General features: G+C 42.2%; 1 protein-coding gene across 3 annotated transcripts in view; it reads right to left on the bottom strand.

Annotated features, from left to right (window-relative positions):
- The window catches only part of LOC119723812 (nitric oxide synthase, brain-like), a 160,540-nt gene that overhangs the window by 14,035 nt on the left and 131,323 nt on the right, over positions 1-15,182 (bottom strand). For all 3 annotated transcript variants that reach the window (XM_038194687.1, XM_038194689.1, XM_038194688.1), the window contains 3 exons: positions 12,441-12,651; positions 11,985-12,069; positions 5,347-5,644 (listed from right to left, as the gene is read on the bottom strand). In XM_038194687.1, coding sequence (XP_038050615.1) covers positions 5,347-5,644; positions 11,985-12,069; positions 12,441-12,651 — 594 coding nt within the window. The remainder of the gene's footprint in view (positions 1-5,346; positions 5,645-11,984; positions 12,070-12,440; positions 12,652-15,182) is intronic.

The following is a 15,182-nucleotide window of genomic DNA, read 5'->3' as shown; positions in this document are numbered from 1 at the left end:
TCACATTTGTAATATTGACTCCTCCAATCTTGATGCCATCCATTTCCTGAACTGAACGCATGAGGATCGATCGACTTCCATGTAGAGTGAAAACAGGTCAGGCGACAGAATGCAGCCTTGTCTGACACCATGCTCCACATTAACCCAATTGCTCAACTTCCCATCGATTCTGATAGCTGCAAGCTGATTCCAGTAGGGGTTTTTGATAAGCTCGATTTCTTTTCCATCAATGTCCCGCATTTCTAGCATCTCAATCAGAGCTTGATGTTGCACCTTGTCAAATGCTTTGACATAATCAATTAAACATACATATAGGTCTTTCTGCATTTGGATCGCCCTCTCGGATAACATCCTAATGAGGAAGACAGCATTCCGTGTACCCTTGTCCGGCCTGAACCCATTTTGTTCTTCTGATATTTCACCTGTGGTTCTGCCACGGATTTGGTTCAGCAAAACATGTAAAATCAGCTTTGTCAGATGACTCATCAAACTATTATTTTCCGATACTGATCACATTTCGTCGCTCCTGCCTTCTTTGGTATTGCGATAAATACAGATTTGATCATCTTAGTAGGAAAGTGTCCTTTATTGTAGATTCTGTTTGCAAGATGCGTTATTTGTTTCACACCAAATTCTCCCATTGCAGTAAACATCTCCGCTGCTATGCCATCTGGCCCAACAGCCTTACCCATTGACATACATTTGAGTGCAGGTGAAATTTCATCTTCTTGCACTGCCACCAACTTTGTTTACGACTGGCTTCTGCCCTCTGTTATCTTGAAATAATTCACTGATGTATTCTTCCCAACGGTGTAGGATTTCCTCATTCTCCATGGTGATGTTTCCATCTTTGTCTTCGATGCAACAAGAAGAGTTTGCACACTTCCTACGGCCTATGACCTGTCATACCTTGTTATGCATGGGTTGGGGGTTTGTCTTCTCAAGACATTCCAATTCCTCACATTGTTTTACATAGAATTCCTCCTTTGCAATTTGACATCTATTCCAGATATCTCTGTCAAGTTCTCTATATCGGTCATTGTTACCTTTTGCTCTTCTTTGCTCTTCCATTAAATCCAAAATTTTGGTTGTCATCCACAACTATTTCTGCAGCGCTTGAGAGTTCCTGCTGGAATCTTTCAAAACACCGATCAAGGTTGTCTGTTTGTTCCCTTTCTTTCAATCCTGTTTCTACCGCTTCTCTAAAGTGCTTGCCTATTTCATTATTTCTTAGACTTGTGGAGTCAAATCTTTTAGGTTGGTTTATACATGCAGACTTTTTAAGTTTAACTCGGATGGAACATACAACCACAACATGGTCTGAGTTGCAGTCAGCACCAGGGTACCCCTTCACTTGAGTGACAGAGTTCCAAAACCTCTTGTCGATAGTGACAAAATCAATCTGATTCTTTGTCTTGTGGTCTTTCCCACGTCCATCTTCTCCTTGGATGATGTTGGAACCATGTGTTGGTAATGACCTGGCCTTTCTGCTCACACCATTCTACCCACGTGTCACCACGTTCGTTTCTCGTACCAAGTCCAACTATGTCCTCTACCTCCCTTCCCCAACAATAGCGTTCATGTCGCCCATTACAATTTGTATCTCTTGAGATTTACACCGCTCCATTGCTCTATCCAAGTCCGCATAGAACTTTTCCAAAGTTTCTTCTGAACTAGTGCTAGTTGGAGCATACACCTGGATGATATTCATGTTGAAGGGCTTTGCCTGAAGCTTCACCATGATGACCCGGTCTGATATGGCCCAATATCCAAGCATTGTAGCAGTAGCTGTTGGACCCAAAAGGATCCCTATTCCGCCCATGTGAAGTTTCTCATCTCCGGAATACACATAAGTTACATCGCTCGACTTGATTTTACCAGATTTGATCCACCTTACTTCGCTACATCCCATTTTGGTGACATTTTCACTGGATTAAGTTTCATGCATTACTGCACAGGAGACAATTAAAGGGGTCGGGTGAAATCTGACTTGCGCCAACTGTTCAGGGCTGGATAAGAATGAGACAATTTAAAAGAACACAACCATTGTCTTGGTTCTGGTCATGGAATGCATAATCAGTTCAGATTTGTGGATCTTGCTGGCAAGAGTTTCAGTAGGCAAATCTGGATGACCTCTAAAGAATAACTCTTGAAATTGACATTCTCAGACAAGACAGGGAGGTGATTCGCCGTGCTGTTGAAGGAATGATGTGTCGAGCCCAGCTGTGCATTGAACGAGATGGTGGCCACGTTGAGGACTAAGACACCTTGGAATTTAATAGCCTTTTTAATTTAATTTAATTTAAATGTTTTAAATAAACACGAAGTTTAAAAGCCAATGAAATCCTGTTTTGTCTCTTTGTTAGACAATGGTTGTGTTCTTTTCAATTGTTTCTTTCTTATCCATGTTATCCAGCCCTGACCAGTTGGCGCAAGTCAGATTTCACCCGACCCGTTTAATTGTCGTCTGTGCAGTCATGCATAAAAACTAATCCAGTGAAAAGAAACAAAAGAAGTAGGAAGAGTTACTCTAACAGTACATATAAAAATATCTTATCTATATAAAAACTATGGCCTGTTTTAAAAGTGTATAGTTTTTTTTGACTCGCACTGTATTAATCCAGAGATTGAGGAATATGTTTGGAGTAATGGGTTTAGCTCTAAGCTGGTTTCAATCCTATCTTAAAGATCGTCATCAGATTGTACAGGTACTCGGACACACGTCAGCAGAGACTGGAGTTCCTCATGGAGTTCCCCAGGGCTCTGTCCTCGGTCCAGTACTTTTCACTCTTACACCTCCCCACTAGGACACATTGCTCAACAACATGACCTTCAATCACACTTTTATGCTGATGAAACACAGTTATACACCGCATTCTGTCCAAAAACCAACACTGACTGCCAACATGCACTTCATTCATTATCTTCTTGCCTACACGATGTTCAGAACTGGATGGCTGCAAATTTTCTAAAATTCAACCCCAACAAAACCAAATTTCTCATTATCTCTTCTCCACAACTCAGGCATAAAATTGAAATACAAAACGTACAGGTAGGGGATAGGCCTACTCTGATTGCACCCAGTCCACGTTGATGCAACCTGGGTGTCATGTTTGACCAGTACATGAATTTGGAAATGCACATCTCCAACATTTGCCAGACATCATACATGCACCTACGGCGCATTGCTGCGATTAGGCGGATGCTTACAACTCAGGCAGCAGAGCAACTCATACACGCATTCATCATTTCTAGAATCGATTTCTGTAATAGTCTACTATATGGTCTTTCTCAGAACACACCCAATCACTTACAGTTGGTACAGAATGCTGCTGCACCTTTGCTTACTGGTCAAAAGAAATCAGCTCATATCACCCCCATACTCTACAGACTTCACTGAACACAGAATACAATACAAGATCATTCTCCTCACATTCAAAGCACTTTAAGGTTTTGCCCCACCCTACGTACACAACCTACTACAGCTTTGTACTGTTAGTCCGGGCTTGAGGTCATCTGGCAGTCTCATTTCAATTTTCACTTTTGAGTTTGGTTTACACATTTGGAAAATTTGCCGGGTTTACCTAAGATCAACCGTAGTACCATCGGAAAGGATATGATAGATTATCTTCATTTCACAGGTGATTTGATGTAATGAGCAAACATGTAGCTTGTAAAAATCGACATTATTTGAGTAAACCCCTTTGAAAGCTTCGCGCACAAATAGACTGGTCTCCAGTGCCCTCTATGATCGTACTTAATTGCATTTCAGAGGCGGGAACCAGTCAGTTGTAAATCGTTTCAGTTAAATGTATACATTTTCAACACATCAAAAGTACAGTCCAGAGATTACAAACGGAGCGCGCGTGGCATGGCTAGCCATGTTTTATGTTTACGGGTCAGATTCAGGGTCCGTGTACGTGTACAGTGTACGTGCACAATAACGTTACATTCATCATAAAAACATATAACGTGAGACCTTATTTTTCTCATTCAAACGGTTTTCGACTTGAATGATATTTATACATCGCACTTTCCGTGGCATCCTTTACCATTTGTCAGTTAACACAAGTTTACAGTTACTCGGCAAAACTGAAAAATTATCCTCTAAACTGCTAAATGAGCGGCTGAAACATACGTGAGTGATGCGCGCGCAATGTTACAGCACTGTATTCAAGGCTAGCAAACTCCATCCATATGGAGTTTGTGCAGACGAGATACATTTTGTGATAAAACGCTCACATTTTCAAACAAGTTTGTGTATTTTCCTTATGTACAAAGTCAGACATGTATCCCCCCCCCCCAAAAAAAAAGTACCCTCAAAGTACCTCTTTTTCACAGCTTTTTTAAAAGTACATCGTAAATATTTATAAATAATTGATGAATACATTAGTTTTCAACAACCAACAATTTTCCAATCGGACTTCATCTACATGTATGGTTCAACATTGCGTCTTGACTTCCAGATTCTGACGTTTCAGCGGGCGCTTTCTATCGTGTCTTCGGTAACCCGATGTTGTATGAGAAAAACATAGCAGATATTGACTATTGCTTCATCATGGGTCTCTTGATCACATGGTCAGGGGTTCTAATCCACCTACTGGCCATGTTATGTTCTTAGGAAAGCCACTTCATCCCTACTGATCTTTGGTGTATCTACATTAGCTGGGGAGTAACCTGGTACAATGGAAATTGGATTCCATCAAGGGGAAATAGAAATATTCTCATTCTATTCATACCAAGGAAAAAAGGAAATGGTCTCGTAGTTTGATCAGACTTACTGGTTTGTAACCTTCCAAAAAGCACACTATCTTTAATAAGGTGTTTCACGGTAATATGCGCCATCTTGTTCGCTGGGCAAAACGAACACGCGTTGCTAGACGCGGGTGCATTTTGGAATGACCGCATGATGACTTGGAAGCGCCGAAGCTTGCCAATGACGATGCGTACACAGCAAGGTGTGTAAAATTGCCCCGCGGGCAAGATGGCGCACATTACCGTGAAACACCTTATTGGCCTGCGTAATAGAATATTCCCATGACATGCTCCTTGGTTGTTCTCTTTACTTTTATTTTCAAGCCTGTTATTTTCAAGGTTGTTTCAGTGCTTGTTTTGATGTTGCAACAAATTCTCATGATGAGTAAAACAGTTATGTCATTAAACATGTAGGTGTGTGTGGCTAACTGCAGTGACAACACAACAACAGTGTCCTCAGTTGTCAGAAAACAGTGTGGGCTTTGTAAACATTGAAAAAAAAACTTCACAAGTATTTCAGAGGAAGAAACATTTGCAAAAAAAAAAAATTTGATGTAAAATTGATTTCCTATAGATTCTAAGGAGGCCTACCTTAGGTTTGTCTGGATCCCTGGAGTAAGCAGTCCACACATTAGTAAGTAGCCCTTCTGCCTTGGCCTCCTGCATCTCAGACATGTAAATGTTGTCTATGCTTGACTGTCGGCAGCCGAAGACCAGCGTCATGTCACCAAGCCTCTCCAAGTCCTGACTGGTGCCCTTTCTCTGCGCCAACCTCAGCATGTCAAACCGGCGTTGTTGCCAGAAACTGCGGAATGGCGCTATGCCTGCTCCAGGGCCTATGAGGATCATTGGGGCCACCTTGTCCTCAGGCATGTGGAACTTGGTGGCCCTAGAACATGAACAGTATTATTCCAGAATCAGAAAACAACTCAAGACAACACAGGAGGCCATTTTTTTGGGTGATGGGGCTGATCCCCCATCACCCTTTGGTTAGCTACAACTTCTTAAGTTTGTGTGTGTGTTTTTTCCAGTACAATAATTCTCGCGAATTTCCTTCTCAACAGTACACAGCATGTACTTGAAACTTTGAACCAATACATGACCCCAATCCGGAGGTGTGCATATTACTGTGACGCAGGCACAGATTAAGTGTTTCGGGAAAAAAATTGGATTCTAGACGCTATGGCTAGCCTATAGTCAAGGCACGTGTGTCTACCCGGACGCGTGGCACCCCAGATTCTGGCATAAAAAAAAAACAGTGCGAGTGGCGAAGCCACGAGCACCTTTAACATCTCGTGGAGCTAATCATTATTAATTTTTTTCTAAGTAATATGAATCATACAGTAATATAGAATCAAATGTAGGCCACATTTTTTTTCATTTGGGGACAAAGCTAGTTTGAAGGGAGGGGGGGGGGGGAAATGACATGTCCCCCACCGATCGACGCCCATAGTTGGCACCGTGCTTCGGAACGACAGACTTTCAACACGTAAATTGTATACGTAGGGCCTACGTGTAAGCCTACATGCTGTACAGCATCAGTTGGTAAAATTTAAAATTCTGAGAGAGACCCTCAAACTTTTAAAAAACTTTTTTTTTGCATTTGGGTGTATATGTGGGTAGGCCTATTTATGTGTTTCATGGCACACTGCAGTATTTTCATAGGCCCCCAAATTTTTCATATGCCCTAGGCACAGTGCCCACTGTGCCTCCCTAGGCACAGTGCCTACTGTGCCCATTGGATAATGCGGCCCTGTTGTGATGTCATAATGACGTCATCAGGTAAATTACAAGTGATTTTAGTTTAAATTATTTTTTTTCATTCATAACTCATCATGAACAAAATGAATAATCATGTTTAGATTTTTTTCCAATAATATGGAAGCAAATTAAATGACAACATTTAGGTACAAAGTGAATCAAAATTCTTTTGTACCAACCTATGGACAGACAAAGGTACGATCAAGGCACTGTGACATGGACATAGGACACAAACTAGTGTGAGAGAAGGCCTAACTATTAGTTCACAACTCACACCTTCATTTATGAATACAAGTCAAGGAACCAAGCTTTAGTCGAGGAGCCAGGACAGATACAGAGTGTAATGATTTATAGAGAATCGTCTAAACTGTTCCAGTATGAGATGCCTCGATGAACAACACTCTTTTTTTGACACTGACGATCTGTAAAATGGACGAACAAATTTCTCCAAGGGCTACTTCAAGTGTTTCATGTATATACATGAATGTTAGCCTAACAATTAAAACAGAGAGGGATTGCATTATTCATCCATGAATTTTCCCATACTAAGATTGTATAAGTCATTACACTGTAATAGATTAAATTTTTACACCCTCTTTTGTTAGCGCAAGATGGAGTTACTGCCAACTCCTTTCTTGCAAACGGCACATGGCCACTTTGTAGGGTCAGTTTTCGGTTGGACACCATGCCTACTGCAGATGATCTTTGTTTTAGACATGTTGACAAAGAGACCCTTTGATTCAAGATTTGACTTGCAGACAGAGAGAGTTTTTGAGCTCCTCGATGGACTCTGCCGTTATCACCAGGTCATCAGCAAACAGCAGTTTCCAGGGTCTTGCGGCAAGCAAGAAATCAGTTCTGCAACCAATACCGAAAACCCAACAACTTCCTATCGGTATCACAGTCAATGCTGCCATCACCCCAGCCACCGTCCCATTTCAAAGAAGATTCAACTTTGGGAAAGCGAACTGGCCTGGATTCCAAGAAGAACTTGAAAACGTGGGTGATCACCCACCTCCCAGTGGACCCCAAGAACTATGACAAGTTCACCAAACTTGTGCGCAAGGCAGCATGAAATAACATCCTACGAGGCTGCCAAACAGCGAACATTCTGGGACTGAACAATACCAGCAGCTCTACCAATCCGACTCCTTTGCAGAAAACACCATCGAAGCAGGCGAGTATCAGAATGTTCACAAAGGTGGTGGCAAACCCTGATAGAGACAACTGATATGGCGAAGAAGAGCAAGAAGGCATTAAGTCTCATATGGAAGATCAGCAATGATCCATCAACACCAACACTGCAGCTGTATTCCACTACCGCCAACCAAGTTGTGCATCAACTGCTGCTCAATGGGAAAGCCACCACCAAACAGCCAAGACCAAAGGATTGCGCAAAGTACTCCCAAACCACTGGACTTACTAAGCCGTTCACCATGGAAGAGGTCAACACAAGCATCAACACCCTAAATATAGGCAAAGCCATTGGACTGGATGACAGTTTCACTGAAGAGATCAAGCACTTTGGACCTCTAACGCGAAAATGGATTCTTGATCTGATGAAGAAGAACATTCCCAAGACCTGGAGAAAGACCAGAGTCGTTGCTCTTCTAAAACCGGCAAAGACGCAGCACAAGCAAAGAGTTTTTGTCCGACATCTCCTCTCTGCCACCCATACAAGCTGTTTGAGCGTCTGTTTCTCAACAAACTTGCCCCAGTTGCTGAACCACGAATCATCCCAGAACGAGCTGGTTTTTGTCCTGGCAAATCAACAACAAGCAAACTTCTGATCCTCGCTCAACACATCGAGGAAAGACTAATAACTGGTGCTGTCTTCGGTGATCTGTCTGCCATGTACAACACTGTGAACCACTGCCTTCTCCTGAAAAAGATCTTGGAGCTTACAGAAGACCTGGATTTCATGGACCTTGTTGGCGCACCCTCTTGAAAAACAGGCATTTCTTTGTCCTCAACAACAAGAAAAGCCACTGGCAAAGACAGAAACCTCAAGGTAGCATGCTGGCTCCATTACTGTATAACATCTATACAAATGACCAGCCGCGAAACCAGAACACGAGCGGTTCATCTACGTTGACGACCTCTGCATAACATCTCAAGAGAACATGTTTGAAGCAGTAGAAGGAAGCCTAACTCTGGATGATCTCACCACCTACTACGAGCAAAACCACCTACGTGCCAATCCTTCGAAGACACAAGTCTGCTCGTTCCATCTCAGGAATTGCGAAGCCAACTGACCTCTTAACATCACTGCACCCACCCAGCCTACCTTGGAGTGACTTGAAATCGCACCATCTCCTTTAGACAGCACGTCAACAACACCAAAGCAACAGTCACTACCTGGTAACAGGTTGCTTCAAACCAACCAATACCAGCAATATGTACCTCCTCACTGGTATTGCTCCACCTGAAATCAGAAGGGAAGTTACCAGTTGAGTTGAGATGACCAAGACCATCAGCGATGAACGCCATCTCCTTCATGGACCCCAACCAAATCAAAGACTGAAGTGTAGGAGGAGCTTTCTTAGTCATGTCGAAGCCTTGACAACACCTCAGGAAGAAAGAAGAATCAACCTCTGGAGAGAAAGAGTCAAAAACAACCCTCCTCCAACAGACATGAAAATCCCTCCAGCTGAAAACCTCTCTCGTCGACTTGCGTCGACGTGCAAATGGAAAACGATCATTTGATGCTTTGAAGATATGAAAAGAAGAATCATCTCAGGAAAAGTGATCTGGTCACTTTTCCTGGGCAAAATTTGGCTAGTAAAAGTAACCACTGGACTTGGGAAAAGTAACGGAGAGGACACTTTTGTGCTGTTTGCACTGGACTTAAAATGGGAAAACTACTGATCGTCTCGGTGAGCTTTACCAAAGAAAGTCCAATTTGAACATGGCTTCACTTAGTCACTGTCATTTGAGAATTAGATTGGTAATACATATCTCACTGACTGACTGACTGGTCTGGTAGCAGCTTTAAGAGGCTTGACTACTCATGTTTGTCTAATGTAACATGAGAAAAAGTGGTGGGTAGCCGTATTAGTCAGATAATTGCAGAAGTAAAAAAACGAATGTAGCACTTTAATGACTAACTAAAGAAAAGAAAAATAATATACGCAAACAAAGGTCGGAAAACATGGGCATTAGTCTTGCACTACTTTTTTCATGTACTTTTATGATACATGTATGTATGTGTAGGCATGTGTCATGTTTCCATGAGAATGGCGCAAGTGGATTGTTCATTTCTGTCACATTATCACATTTGTTTCTGAGCCTATTGCCTGTGTAGCTACTTCATTCACTTATGGGCTATAACGTCTGCACATGCGCAGTGTGAGACATCCACTAGTCTTCGCATGTTGGCAACATTTTACCAACATATGCTGGCTTGAAGGTGGCACAAATGTCAAAAAAAGATCTACTATATGAGTTTTCCCATTGTTATACCCCGCAGATATATACTCATATATATAAGTTTCCAATAAAACTCACCATAATTATAGTCAACCGGGCTATATTTTTTTTAAAGGAATATTTGTTGCTTTTTTCTTTGCCATGAAAATTGACCGTGAATCATATTGCATGAGGTACAAATCAATAATTATGAATAGAAAAAAATATAGCTCCCTATTAATCACATGGAAGGGAATATTGACATTGCTGGCTTCAATTCCATAAGTCTCACTTATTCCTAAAAACTCAGACTTTTAAGAAAAACAAATAAATATTGTAATCAAAGAAAATCACTGCTTGAAAAAAGACTACTACGTCATTTGAATATGGGGCATCAACAAACCTATTGAAACAAAAATTAGAGTCAGAAAAGACTCCATATGTCATGCCGCATTTAAGCCTTATTAAGGCTGATGGCGTCGAGTGGGATACTTGGGCACAATAGACAAACTAAGTGACAGGCACAAACATACCCATTATCACTACACTGGTTTTTTTTTTTTTGGCAATTGGTTAATTCCAGATAAGAGTTGCGAACTCATGAATTTTCAAAGTACATTTTCTACAAGTAAATCAGTTTTTCTTGGAAAGCAGACAGACCAAGCTTTCAGAAACAGTTTTTGCTTTTCTTCTACTACACTTGGATTTATTTTTTATCAAGGATTGAAGTTTCGAGAAAACTGTGATGTGAAGTTGTGATAGAAATTTGAGTTCCCCTCTGTTACAGTTTGGTTGACTGTGAAGTCTCATGCCGTCCCTATCCACCACTATAGATTTTTAAACCAAAAAATGAAACATTGACAGTCTTGCACATTTTGAAAAAACAAAGTTGCAATGTCCCGTCTGTCACAAAAAAACATGAAAAAGTTGTGTATTTTTTTACATGAAAGATCTTTTTGGTTCAAACTTGAATTCCTATGTTCTACCAAGGTGACCTCACCTAGAATTAAATTACAAATATTATTTGAAGTATAGTTGATCTGATATTTCATCTCAAACTCTGACCCGTCTGTCACATTTTGCCCATTCGTTAAATACTTTTGTCCCGTCTGTCACATTTTTTCAATCACCTCTAGGTTAAAAAAAAGTTGAACATACAATTGTTTGTAGACTCTTCTGATTATTAATATACTACATATCTTTAAAAATAATAAATGCTTGTGCCTACATTTATTTAGCATATAAATATGTCCCTTCTGTCACGTCCCGTCTGTCCCAATATTAATGAGCCTGGTGTTTCCAAATTTATGTTTTAAATTAAGTTTTAAATTAAGTTAAGTGTTCACTGATTATGGGCATAAAAGTGATTAACTTTAACAGAAAAAAAGTATTAAATTTCCCAGGGGAACAGATAGCATTTTCCAACGAAAGTCATTTTCAAAATATGGAGTGTAATTTCCGTCCCGTCCATCACGCTGATTTCACTTTGTCACTATACAACCACTGAATCCTCTAGTTTCATGGCTTGTTTTTTAATATGAAATATAGAGTGTTTACTTGACTTTATACATAACTAACGTGGTTACACCTTACATGGTTGTGGCAGGCCTTTGAATAAAGAAGGTAGTGTAAATTTGTCCTGTCTGTCATGCCGGGAATTTACCGATTCTAAATTAAGTAAATAGAATTTTGTGTTGTGTCAGACCAGCTCTAATGAGCTTGCCTTGTCTTGGTCTCAGATGTATATGACCTGCAAATATATCCTGTTCAAAATCTCCACAATGTGTTTAACGAATATGTTGTTTGTAAGAGTGATCAAATCATGTCACAATTAATTCACGTCACACAAAATAAAACTCAAATTGTGAAAAATACAAATTCATGGGGGCAGGGGGTTGTTGCCTTCAACGTGAAAAGAAGTTAAAAATGAACACGATGGATTTGCCAATGTTGCATCTCTCAAAATTGTTAAATAGTTTTCAAAGAATGTTGCGTGTCATTTCATTTTAATATCTAAATTTGAATGAAATCATAAATGAAGAAAAAAAATAGCAGCTTACTTTCTGATGAAGACAGGAACTATGTTGCTCTCTGCAATTGAGCCCAACCAGTTGGAGCATACTCCATAACGTGTAGCATCGTTGTCTGATACATCAAAAAGAAGAAGTGTGGGAACAAAAACGTAAATTATAAAGTTGAGGAGGGATGTGACAATTTGGTGTTTAGTTGTTTTTAAATGCTGAATGACACAAGAACAGACACAAGAGTTGTGATCAAGTTGTTACAAGTCAACATGAGACACATACATGTGACTTGTAATATGACTTTTGATAACTTTGATTACAGCTGTGGCAACACTGTAAAGATGATGAAACAAAGGAAATTGGGGGGGGGGGGGGATAAAGCAGGAAAAGTACAAAAGGAGAAATAGTCTGAAGGAGACAGGACAGCAGGAGTAATAAATGAATGTGAAAGAAAGAAAGAAATTGGGCCCCCACAAAACTTGTTCCACTTACTTTGTGTCTGGTAGCAAACAACAGCAATGGTCAGATGAATTTCCCCTGGGCTGATACTGGGACTGGAGCTAATGGAGTAATAGCGAGGCTTCAGCAATGGCAGTTGGGTTAGCAACAGGGCAGCTGGTACCCTCAGTGATGGGAACCGGTCAAACACATCCACCAGAGTTGGGTACTGGCTGTAGATCCAGTTATCGTATTTGTTACCGCCCTGAAGACATCAAGAAAATCCTGTTTTTGGCTTGTCTGGAACCTTTCCAGAAAATTAACCCAAATCTGAAGATATTTGGTAGTACATGAGGGGCCCAAGGGCGGATCCAGGGGGGGGGGGGCCAAAGGGGGCCATGGCCCCCCCCAAAACGAAACCAATTTTTTTTTTTTTTATGTGACAATGCAATAAAGGCAGGCAATGAGTACACCACCATCTTTTCCTCAAAAAACATTGGTTAAAGTGGTCAGAAATTGCCTCAGATCGCACCACAGAGCATCTAAAATCCCAAAATTGTGTTCTGGATCCGCCCTTGGAGGGGCCGATGCTTACCTGCTTATTCCTACATTTGCATTATTCCTTATAGGCCATATGCTTTATCCGCTAGATTTTACATCTACCACAGAGCCCTCTGGGCCAATACACAACAATCAAGATGCCAAGCGGCAAATCGTCCTCTTTTCTGAAAGCGAAATTACAAGAAATCCCACGCCCAACGTCGGGTAGGAGGGAGAATTAGAAGGTAAGTATTGGCCCCTCGTGGACTACCAAATCACTTCAGATTTGGGGTAGTCCACTTCGGGCCCTCTCTTACCTGCTAATTCCTACATTTGCATAGAATACTGAAAGGAGGAGGGTATAGGCAAGAATTTCATTGGAACCTCAGTGAAAAGACCACCGAATGTATCGGCCCATCGTGCACACTATTAGAAACATGAACATGTCTTCCATGGCCGGTCGGGTCTACCCCCTTGTCATGGTCTTTCTCGTAAGTCGAGAGCATCGAAGTCGTGATGACTGCACGGCTCATCTGCCCCTCAGCCTGCAAGACATCTTTTAGGTTGCATGAGACAAGGTGGAAGCTGTCTTCCAGGCCGCTGCTTGCAATATCTCGTGCATAGAAACCCCTTTGAGAAAGGCCCAAGACATTGCAGTGGGCATATACCAGACCAGTTGATTTAGTTGGCCAACCTGAGATAGATGTTTGAATGGCCCTAACCACCCAACGAGAAACAGTATCCCGGGTGGCTGATCTGTGAGGCGATGTTGTTGTAATAAACAGCTAGGAAATGGAACCTTGGAGAGTTTTGTCGCGAGCAAGGTACCATTTGAGCGCCCGAACAGAACACCAAAACTTGTCTTCCACAACCGTCGAGACAGTCTTTATCTGCAGAACAAAGATGTCCGGAGGGGGGGGGGAACCCAAGGCTGACTGGTTTTTGGTCAGAAAACCTTGGCTAGGTATCAGTCGGACACTATGTGGCTCCCATCTGACGTGTCCATCAGCAACTGTAAGTGCATGGAGCTCACTTCACCTTCTGGTTGTGGCTGCAGTTAGAAGAAAAACCGTGGCTCCCATCTGATTTGTCCATCAGCAATTGTAAGTGCATGGAGCACACTTCGCCTTCTGGCTGTGGCCGCAGCTAGAAGAAAAACCGTCTTCACAGTCAGGTTCATCAGAAAAGCCCAAAGTGGCTCAAATGGATGCTTAGCTAACACTTGCAGGACCTGACCCAGATCCCAAGAGGGCACCAGAGGGCGTGCCTTTAAGAAGTTGAGATGGTGCATTACTAGTCGAAACAGTTGAACCATCATGATATCCCTTATGGATTGCAGCAATCGCCGAGTGATAACCCTTAATAGTTGCCTACGAACAGGTCTTGCGAAAAGAGAACCATTAGAAAGTCCCCTATGGCGGTAAGAGGTGCAGAGCAGGGATCAGCAGCTTCCCTTCTGCACCATCTACGATAATGTTGTACTCTGCCATTGTATGTCCGACATGTGTACTCCCTTCGGTCCTTGGCTGCAAGGGTTGCAGCATTTGCTGAAAGGCCTGTTGTTCGGAGGGAAGATTCGACAAAGGCCAGCAGGTTAGATGGAGTTTCTCTGGGTCTGGGTGAAGAAACCCCGATCGGGGTTGACTCAGGAGGATGGTCCGCTGTGGCAACAGGATTGGAGGGTGTATCAGTAGGCGGGTGAGCCTTTGAAACCATGGTTGTCTTGGCCAAAAAGGGGGCGATCAGCAGAAGCTTGCACTGTTCCATCTCCACTTTTGCTATCACACGTGGGAGGATCTCCACTTTTGCTATCACACATGGGAGGAGAGAGATTAGGGGGAACGCATAAGCAAACATGTTCCCCCAACTCAGTGAAAGTGCATCCATTGCCCAAGCTTGCGGGTCAGGAACCCGGCTGCAATACACTGGGAGCTAATTGTTCAGGGCTGAGGCGAATAGGTCTATGTGGGGCCTGTCGAGTGTTAAGAAGATGCCCTGTACCACTGTAGTGTGGAGCATCCACTCTGTGGGGAGGACTTTGCCTCTGGACAGGGCATCGGCCATGACATTCAGCCTGCCTGCCAAAGTGTACTGCCATCAAAGTTGTGTTGTTGGAAATGCTCCATTGGAGGAGTTGCCATGTGTACATGCATAAGTGGCTGCCCTCTTGTCGGTTGATGTAGGAGACGACAGTCGAGTTGTCTGAACGAACCCAAACAACCTTTCCCACAGTCTCTCTTTGGAAATAGATCAGAG

The sequence above is a fragment of the Patiria miniata genome, unplaced genomic scaffold (genome assembly GCF_015706575.1).
Source record: "Patiria miniata isolate m_02_andy unplaced genomic scaffold, ASM1570657v1 HiC_scaffold_17, whole genome shotgun sequence".
In the NCBI taxonomy this organism is placed as follows: domain Eukaryota; kingdom Metazoa; phylum Echinodermata; class Asteroidea; order Valvatida; family Asterinidae; genus Patiria; species Patiria miniata.
The sequence above is the reverse complement of the archived record's forward strand: the minus strand, read 5'-3'. Positions and strand labels throughout refer to the sequence as shown.